The sequence below is a fragment of the Canis aureus genome, chromosome 16 (genome assembly GCF_053574225.1).
Source record: "Canis aureus isolate CA01 chromosome 16, VMU_Caureus_v.1.0, whole genome shotgun sequence".
Classification (NCBI taxonomy): Eukaryota; Metazoa; Chordata; class Mammalia; order Carnivora; family Canidae; genus Canis; species Canis aureus.
The window spans coordinates 4,988,698-5,003,566 of NC_135626.1; the positions used below are offsets into that span (position 1 = coordinate 4,988,698).

The 14,869-nt window shown below is 52.6% G+C and overlaps 1 protein-coding gene and 1 long non-coding RNA gene across 14 annotated transcripts in view; one reads left to right on the forward strand and one right to left on the reverse strand.

Annotated features, from left to right (window-relative positions):
• The window catches only part of RALGPS1 (Ral GEF with PH domain and SH3 binding motif 1), a 295,262-nt gene that overhangs the window by 260,669 nt on the left and 19,724 nt on the right, over positions 1 to 14,869 (forward strand). For 8 of the 12 annotated variants that reach the window (XM_077850727.1, XM_077850726.1, XM_077850724.1 and 5 more), the window contains 3 exons: positions 5,090 to 5,216; positions 6,296 to 6,453; positions 8,686 to 8,737. In XM_077850727.1, the coding sequence (XP_077706853.1) occupies positions 5,090 to 5,216; positions 6,296 to 6,453; positions 8,686 to 8,737 (337 nt within the window). The remainder of the gene's footprint in view (positions 1 to 5,089; positions 5,217 to 6,295; positions 6,454 to 8,685; positions 8,738 to 14,869) is intronic. The other 4 variants (XM_077850731.1, XM_077850732.1, XM_077850733.1 and 1 more) reach the window with 1 other exon arrangement.
• Positions 4,835 to 10,405, reverse strand: LOC144285547 (uncharacterized). 2 transcript variants are annotated; one of them, XR_013353832.1, is made up of 4 exons: positions 9,946 to 10,405; positions 7,419 to 7,679; positions 6,243 to 6,875; positions 4,835 to 6,047 (listed from the first exon to the last, which is right to left on the reverse strand). It is a non-coding gene; the product is annotated as an uncharacterized LOC144285547 (long non-coding RNA). The 2 variants fall into 2 exon arrangements; XR_013353831.1 differs by having other exon boundaries at positions 6,243 to 7,679.

Genomic DNA, 14,869 nt, shown 5'->3' on the forward strand with positions numbered 1-14,869 from the left:
GCTGCTGGGAGACACACACACACACACACACACACACGCACACACACACACACACACACACACACACACACACGGATGGCATGCAGTACCCGGGACCCAGTGCGGAACACTCAGCCGTATTATCACCGCTATTATTGCTACACGAGGAGTGGAGTTCCAGTTCAAACCACAGGGGGCGGAGCAATGCAAGCTGACCTTTACAGAATACTTTCTGAACTCACGGAGGGAGCCAGAGTGACTCAGGCAGTGTAATCCTGCGTCCGTGCCACTGATAAACAAGGCGAATTCCCCCCTCCGCATGGATTCATTTATTGAGCAATATGTGCAAAACAAAAACAAAGCAGGATGGCTTCCACTCTTCCCTTTCCTCTCTGTAGCAACCACACAAGACATTTCCTCCAGGATGTAGATTGCTTTTGAGCAGAATGTTTTCACTGGGGGGCACACGAGCGTCACCCGGAGACCAATGACCAGACTCTCCTTAAAGCCAATGAAATCAGAACCTCCAGGAGGGGCCCAAGAAACTCCACTTCTCACACACTCTCCAGACGCTTCTGGTACATTCCCTGGTTAACAATTAGAGATGATGACTGTGTGGAGTGCCTTCCCAGGAAGATGCAGACAGACACTAAGCTTAAGTACAATTTCAGTACCTGCACACACTACACTCCTCAAAGGCCTTCCATGGGCCATCGCTGGTTGGCAAAGTCCAGAGCCTCTTTTTGAGACACCATGTGCAGGCTGGAATTGAGACCTCAGACAGCCCCCACTGTCTCCTGTCACCAGGCCAGGTCACCCAGGCAGCCCACCAAGAGGCAGTGTGGTATGGTGGGGCCCCCTCGCTCAGTTCCTCGGGCTACAAGGAAGAGAGATGGAAGGGCTGAGCAGCCAGGGAGGGAGGGACAGGACGCACTGGGCTGTAGGACATCAAAAACAGGACTCCCTCCCACCTGGCTTTTTGGCTTCTTCTATGGGTCTCTCTCCACAGACCGGCTTTCTTCTCCATAAGCAGGGAAACATGGCCATCGACAGTGTCTAGGTTTTTTTTTCTCACCACCAAAATGTGATTGTCCTCAAACATGTTCTAGGCTCAAATCTGGTAATCCTGGGGAAGGTGTCTATTCATGCCCTGGGCTAAGAGCAAGGCTATGTTGGTCTGCATTGTCTCCCTTGTGACCCCATCAGTGGTGGGTAGGGGGATTCCTGGAGGAAGTGGTGGGCAGGCGGTCCCAGGTGTCTACTCCATGGATTCACAGTGCCTAGACTTGAACCTGGTTACATTGCCAACCAGCTCCTGACCCTGAAGCTTAAGCTCTTGAGGTGCTGCCTCCCTATTTGTGAATTGGAATCGCCTGCTCGCAGAGGCATGGCCTCTTCCCCTTTACTCGACACTGCTAATTGCCTTCCAAATGTTTGACACTCCCTTGAGCCCTGAACTAGAGTTCCCATCCTTCCACATCCTAGGCAATGCTTGATATTGTCAGGCTAATTAATTTTTTACAATCTAATAAGGTAAAAGTGTTTTTTTCTCACTTGTGCTATGTAATTTGCATTCCCGTTATTCCCAGTGAGGTTAAGCACATTTCCTTGTAGTTGTTGGTCATGTGGAGTTCTGTGAATTTCCCACATGTGTCCTTTACCCACTTCTCTGTGTGATTTGTCTCTCTCTTACTAATATTTGAAATTCTTTATGTGTCTCAACACAAATCCTTTGCTGGTGATATGGATGACAGATCTCTTCTCCCAGACTACAACTTGCCTTTTAGCATTGTTTTTGCTATCTTTTGTTTTGGTGCAGAAATGTTTAGGTTTAATGCAATATAGTGTATTCAATTTTTTAAAAGATTTTATTTATTTATTTAAGAGAGAGCATGCGCAAGAGCGGGGCAGGGTGCAGAAGAAGAAGGAGAAGCATACTCCCCGCTGAGCAGGGAGCCCAGAACCCTGAGATCATGATCTGAGCCAAAGGCAGACCCTTACCTGATTGAGCCACCCTAGTGCCTCTGTATTCAATTTTTTTTTCCTTTTAGGGTTTATACTTTTTGATTCTTTCCCCAAGGTCACAATAATTGCCTTATTTTTTCCCAGTAGTTTGCATTTTTGCTTTTCACATTCATGACATGAATCCACTTGTGTAATATAAGGTGGAAGGACTCTAATTTCATCTTTCTCCCAGTGGTTCTAAAGCTATATACCAAAAAGACCCTCCGTCCCCACTGACGTATAATGCCTCCACCATCATGAAGCAAGTCTGGGCTCTCCCTTCTGATTTACTGAACTGTTTCTCTATCCCTGCCTCAATACCAAACTATGTGAATCATTATTGTTTTGGGTTTTGGTCTGATATCTGGTAAGGTGAGATGTCTACTATTCTTAAGAACTGTCTTGGCTACTTTGCCCCTTTATTTTTCTAGTAGGATTTTAAGATCAGCTGAAATGGCCAGGTCAGGCAGTTTCAAGCAAGGAAATGGCGTGCCCAGCTTCTCATTTTTTCACACACTAACGTAGCTGATGGGGGTTGGGTTTCAGAGGCTCAGCTTGGAGGTAGAAGAAGTGTGAGGACTCAGACTAGGCAGTGACATAAGCAACAAAAAATGGGTGCGAGAGGAAGTACAGAATCTGGGGGCCTTGGTGTGTGGCAATTGAAGAGGAGGTAAGAAGAGAAGAGGCAGGGAAGCCTGGGGGGCTCAGCGGTTTAGCACAGCCTTCAGCCCAGGGCCTAATCGGGATCAAGTCCCGCGTCGGGCTCCCTGCATGGAGCCGAGCCTGATTCTCCCTCTGCCTCTCTCTCTCTCTCTCTCTCTCTCTCTGTGCCTCTCTCATGAATAAATAAATAAAATCTTTAAAAAAAAAAAAGAGAAGAGGCAGGTCATAGTCCGGGAGAACCCAAGACAGCCCTGCCTTCCAGGCCAGGTGGCTGAGTGTGTAGAGTTGGAAATATAGCAGGAGGTTCCAAGTTCAGCCTTCCCTGATCTGAACTTCGGATACTTTAGGAAAGCTCAGGTGGAAGAGTCCTGTATATATTGGTCTCAGGTTCAGAAAAATATACATTTTAGAGTTATTGGCATATCTAGTGAGTTAAAATCAAATCAAAACCAGGAGCCAAAGAGGGAGGCCTGTGTAGAAAACACCAGTGTGAGAGCTTGTTGGAGGATAAGGAGGCCTCTGAGGCAACAGAGTGACAGTGATGAAGAGACACAGGAAGAGGCAGGAGAGTGAGACATCACAGACACCCAGGATGTACAGCTTTTGAGAAGGACTGGTCGCTAGCTCCAGATGCCGCAGGCTCTGGGGAGAAGGATGATGGGTGTTCATTAGTTTCACAGAAAGGAGGAAATGTCATTGGGTATGGAAACCAGATTGCAGTGACTTGAGGGTTGGGTATAGGGGCAGAGGCAGAGCTATGAGGAACACAGGCCTCTAGGGGGTTCGACTGGCTGGAATGAAGACGGGCCAAGAAGCCTTATTTCACAGAAAAGAGATGAGGGGGAAGGGGCCAGAGAGAGGAGGGGAGGCAATGGCGTGAATTCTCAGAACAGGTAGAACTAGGAGGAGACCAGTCCCAGGTCCAGGCACAGCAGGGAGATGCATGTGGATGGGGGCACCTGTGGCGATTACAAGGCTGGAGCTTTTCTCATGGATGTGGAGAGTCACATCACTTGAGAGGGAGAGGTCTAGGAGTTGTGCAAGGGGCTTAAGGACGGGGATTGGTGATGGGGTGCGAGGGATCATGAGTGATTTGAGGGAGGAGGTGTCTGTGCACTATGAGATGTGGACAGGGAGCAAGGGTGACAGTGGGAAGTGGGAAGTCTTCGCCCAGACCGTGTGTGTTCCTCTGCCTTCTGAGCCTTCAGGGAGGACAGAAGGGAGCTAGACTTTCTGCAGTGACAGGCTGGGAACTAGACATGAAAATGAGGATGAGCAAGCACGCTGGAGAACAGGGACCCCTTAGGTCCCTTGTGGACCTACAGCATCTTGTGGTGGAGGATCTGAAGCCCTGGGTGGACCTCAGGCCATACAGAAGAGAAAGCTCCCCCACATGGCTAGGCAGCAGCTCCTAAACTTACTGTGTGTCTGATAACGTTCTGCAGCGAGCAGCCCAGCTTCTTTGTGGAAGTGCTGGCTGCTATTTCCAGCACCTGTCCCAGGTAGCCAAGCTTAGGCTAGCAACTGGATCCTCTCCCTTCAAGACCTCCCTTCCCAAGCCACAAAAACAAAAGGGTACAATAGTAGATAGGACCATGCCCCTCAAATTACAGCCGTGGACATGGCCCACACTAAGGATTCTGCCTCAGTCTCTGCATTCGGCACCCAGTGTGGTTTGTGGGCCTGGCTCTCATGACCTCCCATGGATCCCATGACTGGGGCTGGGGAGGACATGGTAATAATGATCAGAATCAAACGAGTAGGAGCACTGTCTGTGAAACTCCATGTACATGACCTCATGACCTCCCAACCACCTACAAGGTCAGTTGAGTTCTTCCCACTTTTCAGATGAGGAAACCGAGGCTCAGGAATGAAGTTAAGTAACCTATCTAAGGTCACCAGGCAGTAACCAATAGGCTTCCCTAGCCATGCCCCACCTCAGTAAATCTGCTGCCTCCCCTGAGAAGCCCTCCATGCCCTTTTGTTGACTGAGCAGGCAGAGAACAGGAAGTGCTATAGAGGCCCAGGGCATGGGCACTGGACTTGGACTCAGAAGACACACTGTTCAGCCTCAATTGTCACCCAGCTCGGTGGCCCTGGATAAGTGTTGCCATGGGGAAACCAGGCTAGGCTGCCGGTCCCCACGTCTAGCCCCCACCCCCGCACCCCTACCTCCATCCGTACATTCACCCCTGTATTAGCCAGTGGCACTGCCTGGTCGAGGGGCACCATGCATAGCAGGACACTGGCCATCTTGACAAGCAGTTCAGAGGCTGGTTATCCTGCCAGTGAGAGATCAGTGTCTCATGAGTGGGAAACCACGAGGTTTCTGTGAACCGTGCCCTGCACACAACAGCCGGGTCTGGTGCCTTACCCCCCCGGGGCCCCCACCTCCGAGCATCTGCAGCCCAGCCCCGACCATTGCTCTCTGCTCTGTTCACAGGCCCCTCCACTGGCTCCAGTTCTGCAAGGTTCAGCCGGCGGCCCACCTGTCCTGATGCATCTGTGGCTGGCAGCCTCCCCACACCCCCTGTCCCAAGACACAGGAAGAGCCACAGCCTGGGAAACAAGTGGGTGACTGAGCAGACCCCCCCAACCCCCACCCACTGTGGGCTCCAGACTAGACTGAGCTGGGGCATGGGCTCCACGGTGGCTGGGAATGCTTGACCACTGGGGGGCTCCCTTAGCCATCTGCTGAGTTCCTCTTCCTGAAGGCTGGTCCCTCCCTTCAGGCTGGCAGGGGCTCTGGAAATGTCTTAAGGCACCTGCCAGTGTTGGGGCTCAGAGTGTCTGCTTGCCAGTTGTCTCAGAAAGCCTGCAGAGCAGTGAACCTGCCACTAGTTTGCCCAGCCTTATGTGACTGACAGCTGGGGGGCATGTGTGGACCTCACATGGCTGGGGCAGCCATGCCTGTGTCCCTGGGGTGCTGGTCAGAGACTCTCGAACAGTTGGAGCCCTCTTCCCCCTGTTCTTTCCTCCTCTCCTTTCCTCTCTTCCTCTTTCCCTTCCGTCCTTCTCTCTCTCCCTTCCTTCCACCACTAAGACACAAGCCTCAGTCAGCTCAAGCTGGCCTTGGAGTCACTCACAGACTGGGTGGGGGGTTGCTCTCTGAGTGTCTAGGGCTTGCTCTGTGTTAGTCTGATACATGCCTGTCAAGCACTATATCATTGAGTCCCTGCAGGCCTCCCAGGTAGGTGCTATAGTATACATTGTAAGAAGGAGTCCTGTGAGGTTCAACAGGTTGAAGTACTTCACAATGGTAAGTAAGGTTGGAACAAGAATTTGGATCAGATGCGTGGCTCCAGAATCAGGTGCAGTGCCCACAGGGTCATGCTGCCCCTTCACTTGTGTGGCTCCATCGTTCACAAGTGCTGTCCACTCACTTGAGCTTTGTCATCATCCTGAGAGACAGACAGGGCAAGTATTGTGAGTCCCCATTTGACAGATGGGGAAACTGAGGCTCAGAGACAGGATGTGACTTGCCCAAGGTCATGCCATGCGCTAGGGCAGAGCCTGGACTGTGCCATAGTTCTGGGTGGAAGTCTTTTTCCTTCAGCTGCACCATCTGCTCAAGACCCCAGGGCAGGTATACTCACTGTTACTCTGAGGATAAGGAGCTTTGCCTTCTTTCTTCCTTTCCATTTTCCAGTATGATGTGTCAGTTGAGTGTAGTTGAGAGTAAAAGTGCGACATTCCCATCGGAGAAAGCGAGGCACCTGCTGGACGACAGTGTCCTAGAGTCTCGCAGCCCCCGCAGGGGCCTCGCCCTCACCTCCTCCTCTGCCGTCACCAATGGACTCTCCCTAGGTAAGCGTCTCTGGCCTGCACATGACAGCAGGCAGGCCACAGTCCAGCGTGTGCTCCATGTCTGTCTCTGTCACCGTGCAGCGCCCGGTGGCCCCTCGTCCCCTGCAGAAAGGTCCCCCCACAGGAGTCGCCAGAGCCAGGGAGGCCTTTGATTCCTGGTCTCCAGGACTTCACGAAGTGCCCTGGGTCTGTCTCATCTCATTGGTAGCCCTGAGCATGGCAGGCAGGTGGAAGGAGCAGCCGGATGCACACCTGAGACCTGCTGTCATTGGTTGGCAACTGCCAAAGCCTGGCTGCTGCCCCAATGAGGCTTATGTCCTGGGGGAGCCACAAGGCCCAGTGTACAAGGCCAAGTGGGGGAAGCTACCTGGAGACAGCAGCTGGGTGGACCACCGGGTTCTTCTTGTGTACTTGTCTTCACACTGAGAAGCCAGAGTTAGGGAGGATAAAAAATTGATCTTCAGGGATAAAATTGCATGTCTGAGCTTTAGCCAGAAATGGTACTTATGTCAGTGGGAGGAATGGAAACTGAAGTGCTGAGGCTGGGATGGAGAGAGGTTGAGCCAGAGCTGAGGACACTGTTGAGCTCTGGTCACAGGCCCGCACCCCTGCAGTGCCGTCATCTGTCATTACTGCCATCAAACAAGTGCAGTCTCCACTGGCTGTGCCTTTTCAGTGTGCCTGTGCTTCCATAGTCTGTGTGTCTGTGTGTCTGTCTGCTTCCCTTACCTGGGAGCCCTCCTAGGCCTGTGGCAGCTTAGACAGTTGCCAGGCTGGGGTTTGATCTGGGTACTGTCTACAGGGTGGGGGGCCCCTAAGCACTGGGAGGAAGGGGAAGGGTGGGAATTCCATGTCGCACATCCCTGTGAAACAAGGCCAGTCTCTGAGGTGGTGTCACTGCAAGGACAGCTGTCTCCTGCCCCCAGAAAGGCTGTAACAAGCAAGGTCTGTGTCTGCCTTCTCACCTGGGAGGAAGTCATCATCATTGGACCCCATCAGGGCTTTACCACAGCTTAGGACAGTGTAGCCCATGATTCATAGGTGTCAATGTGTTGGGGAGAAGAATTCTGGGGTCAGTATGTTGGAGAGAGGCTGGGTTGAATCAGGTAAGCAGGTCCATTCTCAGAGACTCGAATATGCCAATGGGGGATTATGGATCCCCATAAAGGCAGTAGAGTCTGCAGGTTCGCCCAGCCTGGTCACAGAACCCTTTTCCTTGGAGTGTCCTGGAATGGGATAGGGAATGAGATGAGGATGAGGTTCTGAGGAGCCAGTCTGGGAAATGCCAGCCCCATAGCGTTCAGCTGGGCAGCAGGACAGCTGTTTTACATCCAGGAAACTTTCTGAGCTGTGCCTGAGCCCAGGCCTTGCTATTCCTGAGACAGAAAACGTAGTCAGGCACGACAGGAGATCACCAGGCAATTTGGTTCTCGGTTCCTCCTCTTGGGAAATGTAGATGTTTTTCCGGATGGAGCTGGAAGCCCAGGAGCAAGCTGTCATGTGTGCATGTGCCCTGTTTGGAGCCCTCTCCACCTGGTGACTCCCAAGGTGCCAGAGACCTCCTCCCTTCCCCTCTCCCCCTGCCCAGAGTTGATGCCAGCAGACAGCCCAGGCCAAGTGTTGAACTGAGGGAGAGTACAAAAGCACTCAGCAGCATGCTGTTAACAGGTGTCCCAGTCCACCCCAGAGGGGCGGCCGGGGGAGGTGGAGCCTCTCTTGTGTATGCTGGCCAGGTGAAGGACCACTTCCTCAAGGCTTCTGTCTAATGCCAAGCAGATGCTCTGTGACAGTCCTGGCCCTTGGGAGAACAAGTGCTCATTTGGCCCCTGTCTTCACTAGGTGAGGCTTGTTCTACCACTAGTTTCACTTGGACCAGGAGGAAGGCAGTGGTAGGGCCAGGCCAGGCCAGGCCAACACAGAGGCCAAGGGGCACAGAGCCTGGTGGGCCAGTGGGAGGCAGCTGCAGCCTTCAGAGAGGCAGCAGTAAGAGAGTGGAGGACCCTGGAACAGTGGGAGAGCATAGTTCTTTTGACTCTCCCAGGAGAATGAGTCAGAAATAGCAGCAGCAAAACCCCAAGTCACACAGTTGCCCACAGGGCCAGAAAGCTGTTTCTCTGGCACTTCTGTGGAGCTCAGGGGCCTGAGCCTGCTGGCCCAGGAGAATAGACTCCTTTGGGATTGTCCCCTCTTCTGTGAGGCTGCCATGTTCATTGATCTGTGTTCCTTTTCCAGGCAGTAGTGAGAGCTCAGAGTTTAGTGAAGAGATGTCTTCAGGGCTGGAAAGGTGAGTGTGGCCTCAGCTCAGCCTCCCTCCCAGGGTGGCACTCAGCGCTCCGGGAGGGGACCAACCCCCACCCCCACCCCCACCACCCCTCACTGGCCCAGCCTGGGGAGGCTGCTCTGTGGCTCCTCAAGTCAGCTCGGGCCAGGGGTAGGGCCCACTCGGAGTGAGGGGTGGAAGAGCAGGATGGGTGTGGGGTGGGGGTCCCAGCCCCATGCTCTGAGCAGCCCCACTCATCATCCAATCCAGAGCTAGCCCCAGGAGCCCGAGGCCAGCACCTCTTCCTTAGGCCGAGCTGCTGAGGAAACCTGTGAGCAGATTTGGTCTGAAATGTGGGTTTTTAAAACCAGAAGCCAGAGATGGGCCTGGTGTGGAAATGGGCAAGTGGCTCCGCCTGGTGGGATCTGAGAGTGTTACACTCGCATGGCCTCAGGCCTTGGGCTGACCCACCCTGCTGGGCACTGGGACAATGAAGTGGACCCCAACCCAGGGTTTGGCTCCCTGTGGTGAGCCCTTCTGCCCCAGGAGTGGGGCCTCCTGCTCAGGAATCCACCCACTGCATGTACTCCACATGCTGAGGCTTTCTTTGTGCCAGGCACCAGGCAGGCTCTAGAAAGACAGACTCCGGATAGGGAGCTCCCATAGCTGTGGTGCCACCAAAGGTGAAGGACAACACAGTGACTCGAGGTCTGAGGAGAGGCAGAGAGAAATCCACTGACACAGAATGCTTCAGGGAGGCAGATCTGCACCACCCTTCAGAGTGGCCCTGCCACCAGCGTGCAGAGACCTGTGCACACAGACAGGTGCACACACACAGTTATGTACACTCTACACACACACACACACACACAGACTTATACACAGTCTCCCACATGCATTTGATACATGTTTTACAAGAAATGCTGTGTGTGTACACATCCATACATACACTTGTGTACTCACACCTATGTAGGTATACATATGCACGTGTACATTCACACACAGCTCACACATATAGACCTCACACATGTGTGCATACTCTGTCTCTCTCCCTCACACACACTCACACTCTCACACTCTGCACATTCCTCACTTCTCTGGTGCTGAAGCCTCCTGTCTCATCAGTCCCCATAATCATAAAATGGCCAGAGAGGAGATGAACACACCCAGCCAGTCCTCACAGGGCAGAGGGACGTAAGTGATAAGTCATAAGTGATCTTTGTTGAGCATACCGTGTGTCTCAGGTACTGTCTTGGCCTCATCGAATCCTCAATCGAATCTACACAGTGGTTATTCTTAGTGTCCCCGTTTTACACCTGTGGACAGTAAGGGTCAGAGAGGTGAAGTGACTTGTCCTGCTTCACGCTCCTTTGGTAGAGCAAAGCTGACCCAAATCCACATCCTCCTGACTGCTGAGACCACCTCTTTACCACTATGCTTCTGGCCTCAACCAGAGGGCCATTGTGATAGGCACAGGGCCTGGCCCCATGTCATTTGGTCAGTGTGGCGCCTTTGTGAGACCCTAGATGGAGATCTGGAAAAGGGAAGGAACACCAACATGAGCCCTTGGAACCTGCTCCCTCTGTCCCTGCTGAAGGACTCCTGGGGGGATATTTGCTCAGTTCTTGATTGGGTTGCTCAGGCCAGTAAGCCCCACTGCCTGCGCCTTGGGGCCAGCCCAGCAGAGGAGATGAGAACCAGGCAGGCTCTAGGGTAGACTCCAGATCTGATGAGCAAAAGTCTGACTTGTGTCAGCAGCAGTCAGGGGACTCCTAGGAATGCCCTGATGGACAGGGCTCACAGGCAAGCCAGTGTCCCCTGGCCATAGACCAATGAGGGGATACTCAGGGGGAAACTTGCAGGCATGGCACCAGGATCCAGACCTGACCTTATACACTGGTTCATTCACCCCTTCATTCTCTCATTCATTCAATCAGTGGATGTTTATTAAGCCATGGCGTCCTGCCAGACACCACACTAGTCACTGAGGGCAACAAATACTGCTCCTGATGAGTACCTATGACCCAGACCAGAGCCACCAGGAAGGAAGACTGTGAGGGTTCCTGACCCCCTGTAGGTTCGCTATCCTTAGTAGCAAATCCTGTAAGATACAGCATTTCTGTTTTCTCTCTTTCACTTAGAATTTGGCATTCGATTTACTCTACATTGGAATGTCCATAGTAGGTGCCTTTTGGGTGGGACCTCCTGCATGAGCTGGTCTCCCAGCTGGCTCACCTGTGCAGCCGCCCAGCCCTGCCTCCAGAAGCCCACTGGGAGAACGTCCTATTTCTCGTTCTCCTAGCATGATGAAGGGAGCAGGAGACCACCTGCTTTGGAAGATGCCAGTGGGCTAGGATGAGCCCTCTAGTCCACTCTGAGACTCAGGCTGACCCCTGGCCTCCAGCCCCTGTGGCCCAGCCTCCAGTCTGCATTTCCATCTTGTACTAGCTTCTTTCCATGTCCACTAGAAACAGTTCACTGCCTCAGATGCATGTAAGCATTTGAGACTTTCCAAAAGAACCATGGGTGAGCCGGAGGGGAGGGTCTGCCTCACGGTCTTTGAAAACTTTTGTTAAATGCCACTCTTTCTGATACAACTCGGTGACCACAGTTCACTGTGCCACCTGGGCCTCCCTTCCTCACCTTCACCGGAACACCGGAACCCACTGGGGCCTCCCTTCACCCCCAGGCCACTTCGCTCCTGCTCTACAAAGGGGAACAGATTCCCTCTCCCTGGAAGTCAGGGCCACCCTGCCTGGGCCCAGAGGCCAGCATCTGCCCTGAAAGAGCCTCCAGAACACTTTTCAGCAAAGCAGAGCTTCCCACCTCAGAGACCCACCAGCTGGTCCTGACTGATGATGCTGTGAGAACACAGCCTTAGCTCTATACTTTCACACTTGCATGGGTGGACTGTGACCTCAACCACAGCTAAGAGTATAGGAGAGGGCTGGCCCCTCCCACAGGAACGAGGCCAGGCTAGGGCCAGGGCAGCACCTTACCTCACAGCCCTGAAGCCTAGGTTCCACACTCTTCAATTGACTTGTTGACCAGGCCCCAGCCCTGGTGACAGCCTTGACCCAGGCCAGGAAGAGAAACAGAGCCAAATACCAGCTAGAGGATAGGGAGGTCCCAGGCCAGAGACCCCTGGAGCCAACACATAGCCCTCCATTGGTCTGCAGACACATCTTAATCACTCTGTATGCCACTGTGACCAGGCAGGAAGGAGGGTTCCCATTGTCTGATGAATGCGAGGTCATTTGGCCTTGTCTTCAGGTTTGCTTTCCCTGAGATCACACACATGGACATTTCAGCCTGGTGGCCAGAGCTCAGGCTACACCTGGTGCTTTCCTTGAGTGGCCAGCCTTCACAAGCACCCATGATGGAGCCCACAAGAGTCATGGGGACCCTTTGCCCTGCTCTCTGTGGGAGTGGGCCAGGAGGTGGAATGGCACCCCCACTGACCCTGTTCTTGCTAGGACTGTGCATTGAGGGCTCAGGGACAAAGAGGACCTCCTGCTGCCCATCTCATCTGCTGTCCCTTCTTATGTCTCAGCCTCAGCAGGGCCGCAGGCTGAGGAGGAGTGAGAACAGACTAGCCATGAGGTGGCCAGACCAGGTAGGGGTTGGTTCGGCTGTTCTAAAAACCCTCCCCTATCTTCTGGGCTCAGAATGAGGACAGAGCAGTGGTCCTGGGTCAGGGCCCTCAACAACCAGAGGCCAGAGTCCCTGGGGCGACGGGTAAGGGTGGGCCCCTTCCTCTCTTAAGACTACCTCATGTCCCAACCTGTACCTTTCTCACCTCAGTGTCCTGGGTTGAGGAGGATCCCATATCACACCGTGCTTTCCCAAGGAAAGAAGGCAGGCGGCCCTGAAAAGGCATTTTCAACATGTACTTAATTAACTGGAAACTAGGGACTGTGGACATTGCCATAGGCTAGCCTCGAGCAAACCTCAGGCTTCTCAGAAACTCAAGAAGGAAGGGAATATTTTAGTCAAGCCCATCAGAAAGAGCTAATAGGTGCTTCTTTTTATGCCCAATGTGGCACCAAAGTGAGAATAAAAATATTAGCCTAAGAGTTAATAATTTTAAGTGAAGTTCTTAAAAATTAGGAACAAAATGGATGAGTGAAGTGAACATATATGTATGTACAAAAATGTGTAATGTCACTCATCTTAGTTCTTTCTGGGTTCTAGGGTCACTGAATGAATTTCTTTCCTTCATTTTTTTTTTCTATATTCTCCAGATCTGCTACAATGGGTACATGTTTCCTTTATGCCCAGAAAAAAATTAACTTTTTAAAAAAGATAAAATCAGAAATGTTTACTGATTGCTTTTTAAGGAGTAACATAGGAAAGTATGTCACAGAGTTCATCACGAAACCCTTGGCCATCCGTCTTCTCTACTCCGACATCAGCAGTATGTGAGGAAGGGCGCTCTCGCAAGAGAGACAGCCCAGAAATACAGGTGGTGGAAAGACGAGGAGGCAGAGGGATCCTTGGGAAGAGACAAGAGTGACAACCCTCTCTGAAGCAGAGCTGTTTCTCCTTCCTTCTCAGGGAAGTGAGGGATACAGGGAATCTAGTCGCAGCTCACAGTCAGGTTGGGAGAGAGAACAAATCAATGATGCCAGGTCCACAAGGGTCTGGAAGTTGTGCAGCACTCAATGGGAGTATCCAGTGCAGTGACCCGAGTCAGACTGGGGTCAGGAGTGGCTTCCAGTAGTGGCGATGGTTACACAGAAGCCCAAGGACATCGGTTAAGAGGATCACAGTGGGCCCTCAAGAGGGATCCCAGGATCTAAGGAGGCTCCAAGGCCTGAGTTGTGTGCCAGGATGAGAGAGGTGGCCCAGGGTTGCTTGGTTTGGCTCTTAAGAGTCCCTGCCGGAGAGGGGGACTCCATGATGTGTCTTGGTCTCCGAAGTTCTTAGTGTGCCTTTGCATTGAAAGATCATGGTCTGGCTTCCCTACACTGCCAGCAGTGCTAGGAGGGGCCTGAGGTCAGGACAGCTTGCTCTCAGTGACCTTGGGTGTGTCTCTCAACCTCTGAGCCTCAGGAGCCTCAGCTCTACAGCGAGAATGCTTAGCACATGGGCAGAGTTGCTCTGTTTGGGAACTTACTTTGACATTTTTGTGGCTTTCACTCAGTCGGTACCTGTTACCAGCAAGCAGGTGATCCAGGGGGCTCAGAGTGGGTGGGGTGAAGAGGAAAGTCCCAAAATGATAGTTCAGTAATTGTGGGACAGATGAGCTACCATGAAGGCAAGCGTCCACGAGCTCTGGTTGGCCTCCAGGGTGACACCGAACTGGGGGGAGGACCCCTTTAAGAGACCGCTGCAGAGAGTTGGCTCTGAGGTACCCCAGGGTGCCAAGGCAATTGGGCGATGCCATTTTTCCCTGTGTGAGGTTGACTTGTTCTTAGCCAGTGGAATCTTCCAACATTCTTAGGGAAACCCCAGGAAAGTAAAGTCATGGCAGCCCCAGACTATGCAGCATTTCAAGAGAGGGAGGGGCAGTTCTGGAGGCTCTAGAGGCAGCCTTGGTGGTGAGGGTCCCTTTAACTGAAGTGTAACGTGAGAGTGGCTGTCTGTAGGGTGACTTTCATGGAGAACCTCACTGCCTTCCTCCCACGCCCTTGGCTGAGGCCCAGGAATCCCCCAGAGTCGTGCCTGCACCCACCCATCCCTCTGTCTGGTTTCTCCAGGTCCATCTTGCTCTGTGCCTCTGTTCTGATGCTCTGCCTCCTGTGGCAGCCTGGTTGGACAACATGCCAAGCTTCTGATGTGGGTTTCCCCCAAAGATACCATCTCTTGCCTTGCTTTTAGCAACAGACACCAAAGTCTGGAAAATGAGGCTCCACCCAGGAGTTTAGGCTCCTCTGAGAGAGAACAGTGGCCAGAAGTCCCTGGGCCTTTCACTTGACCTTGTCCTTGGGCCCTGCCCACGAGCTACTGTGGCTTCACAGGTTGCTGAGAAATCTCAGCCCACAACCTCTCTGTCCAAAACCTACAACCCCTCAGATTTCAGGGCCTAGACAGTGGACAGGATTCCCTTTCGATTTCAAATTAATCCTTCTCCACATATATCTGCTGCTCTCCCTTCTCTCTCTGCAGACCAGATTTCTAGATTTCCCAGCTCACAGAGAGGAAGATGGACAC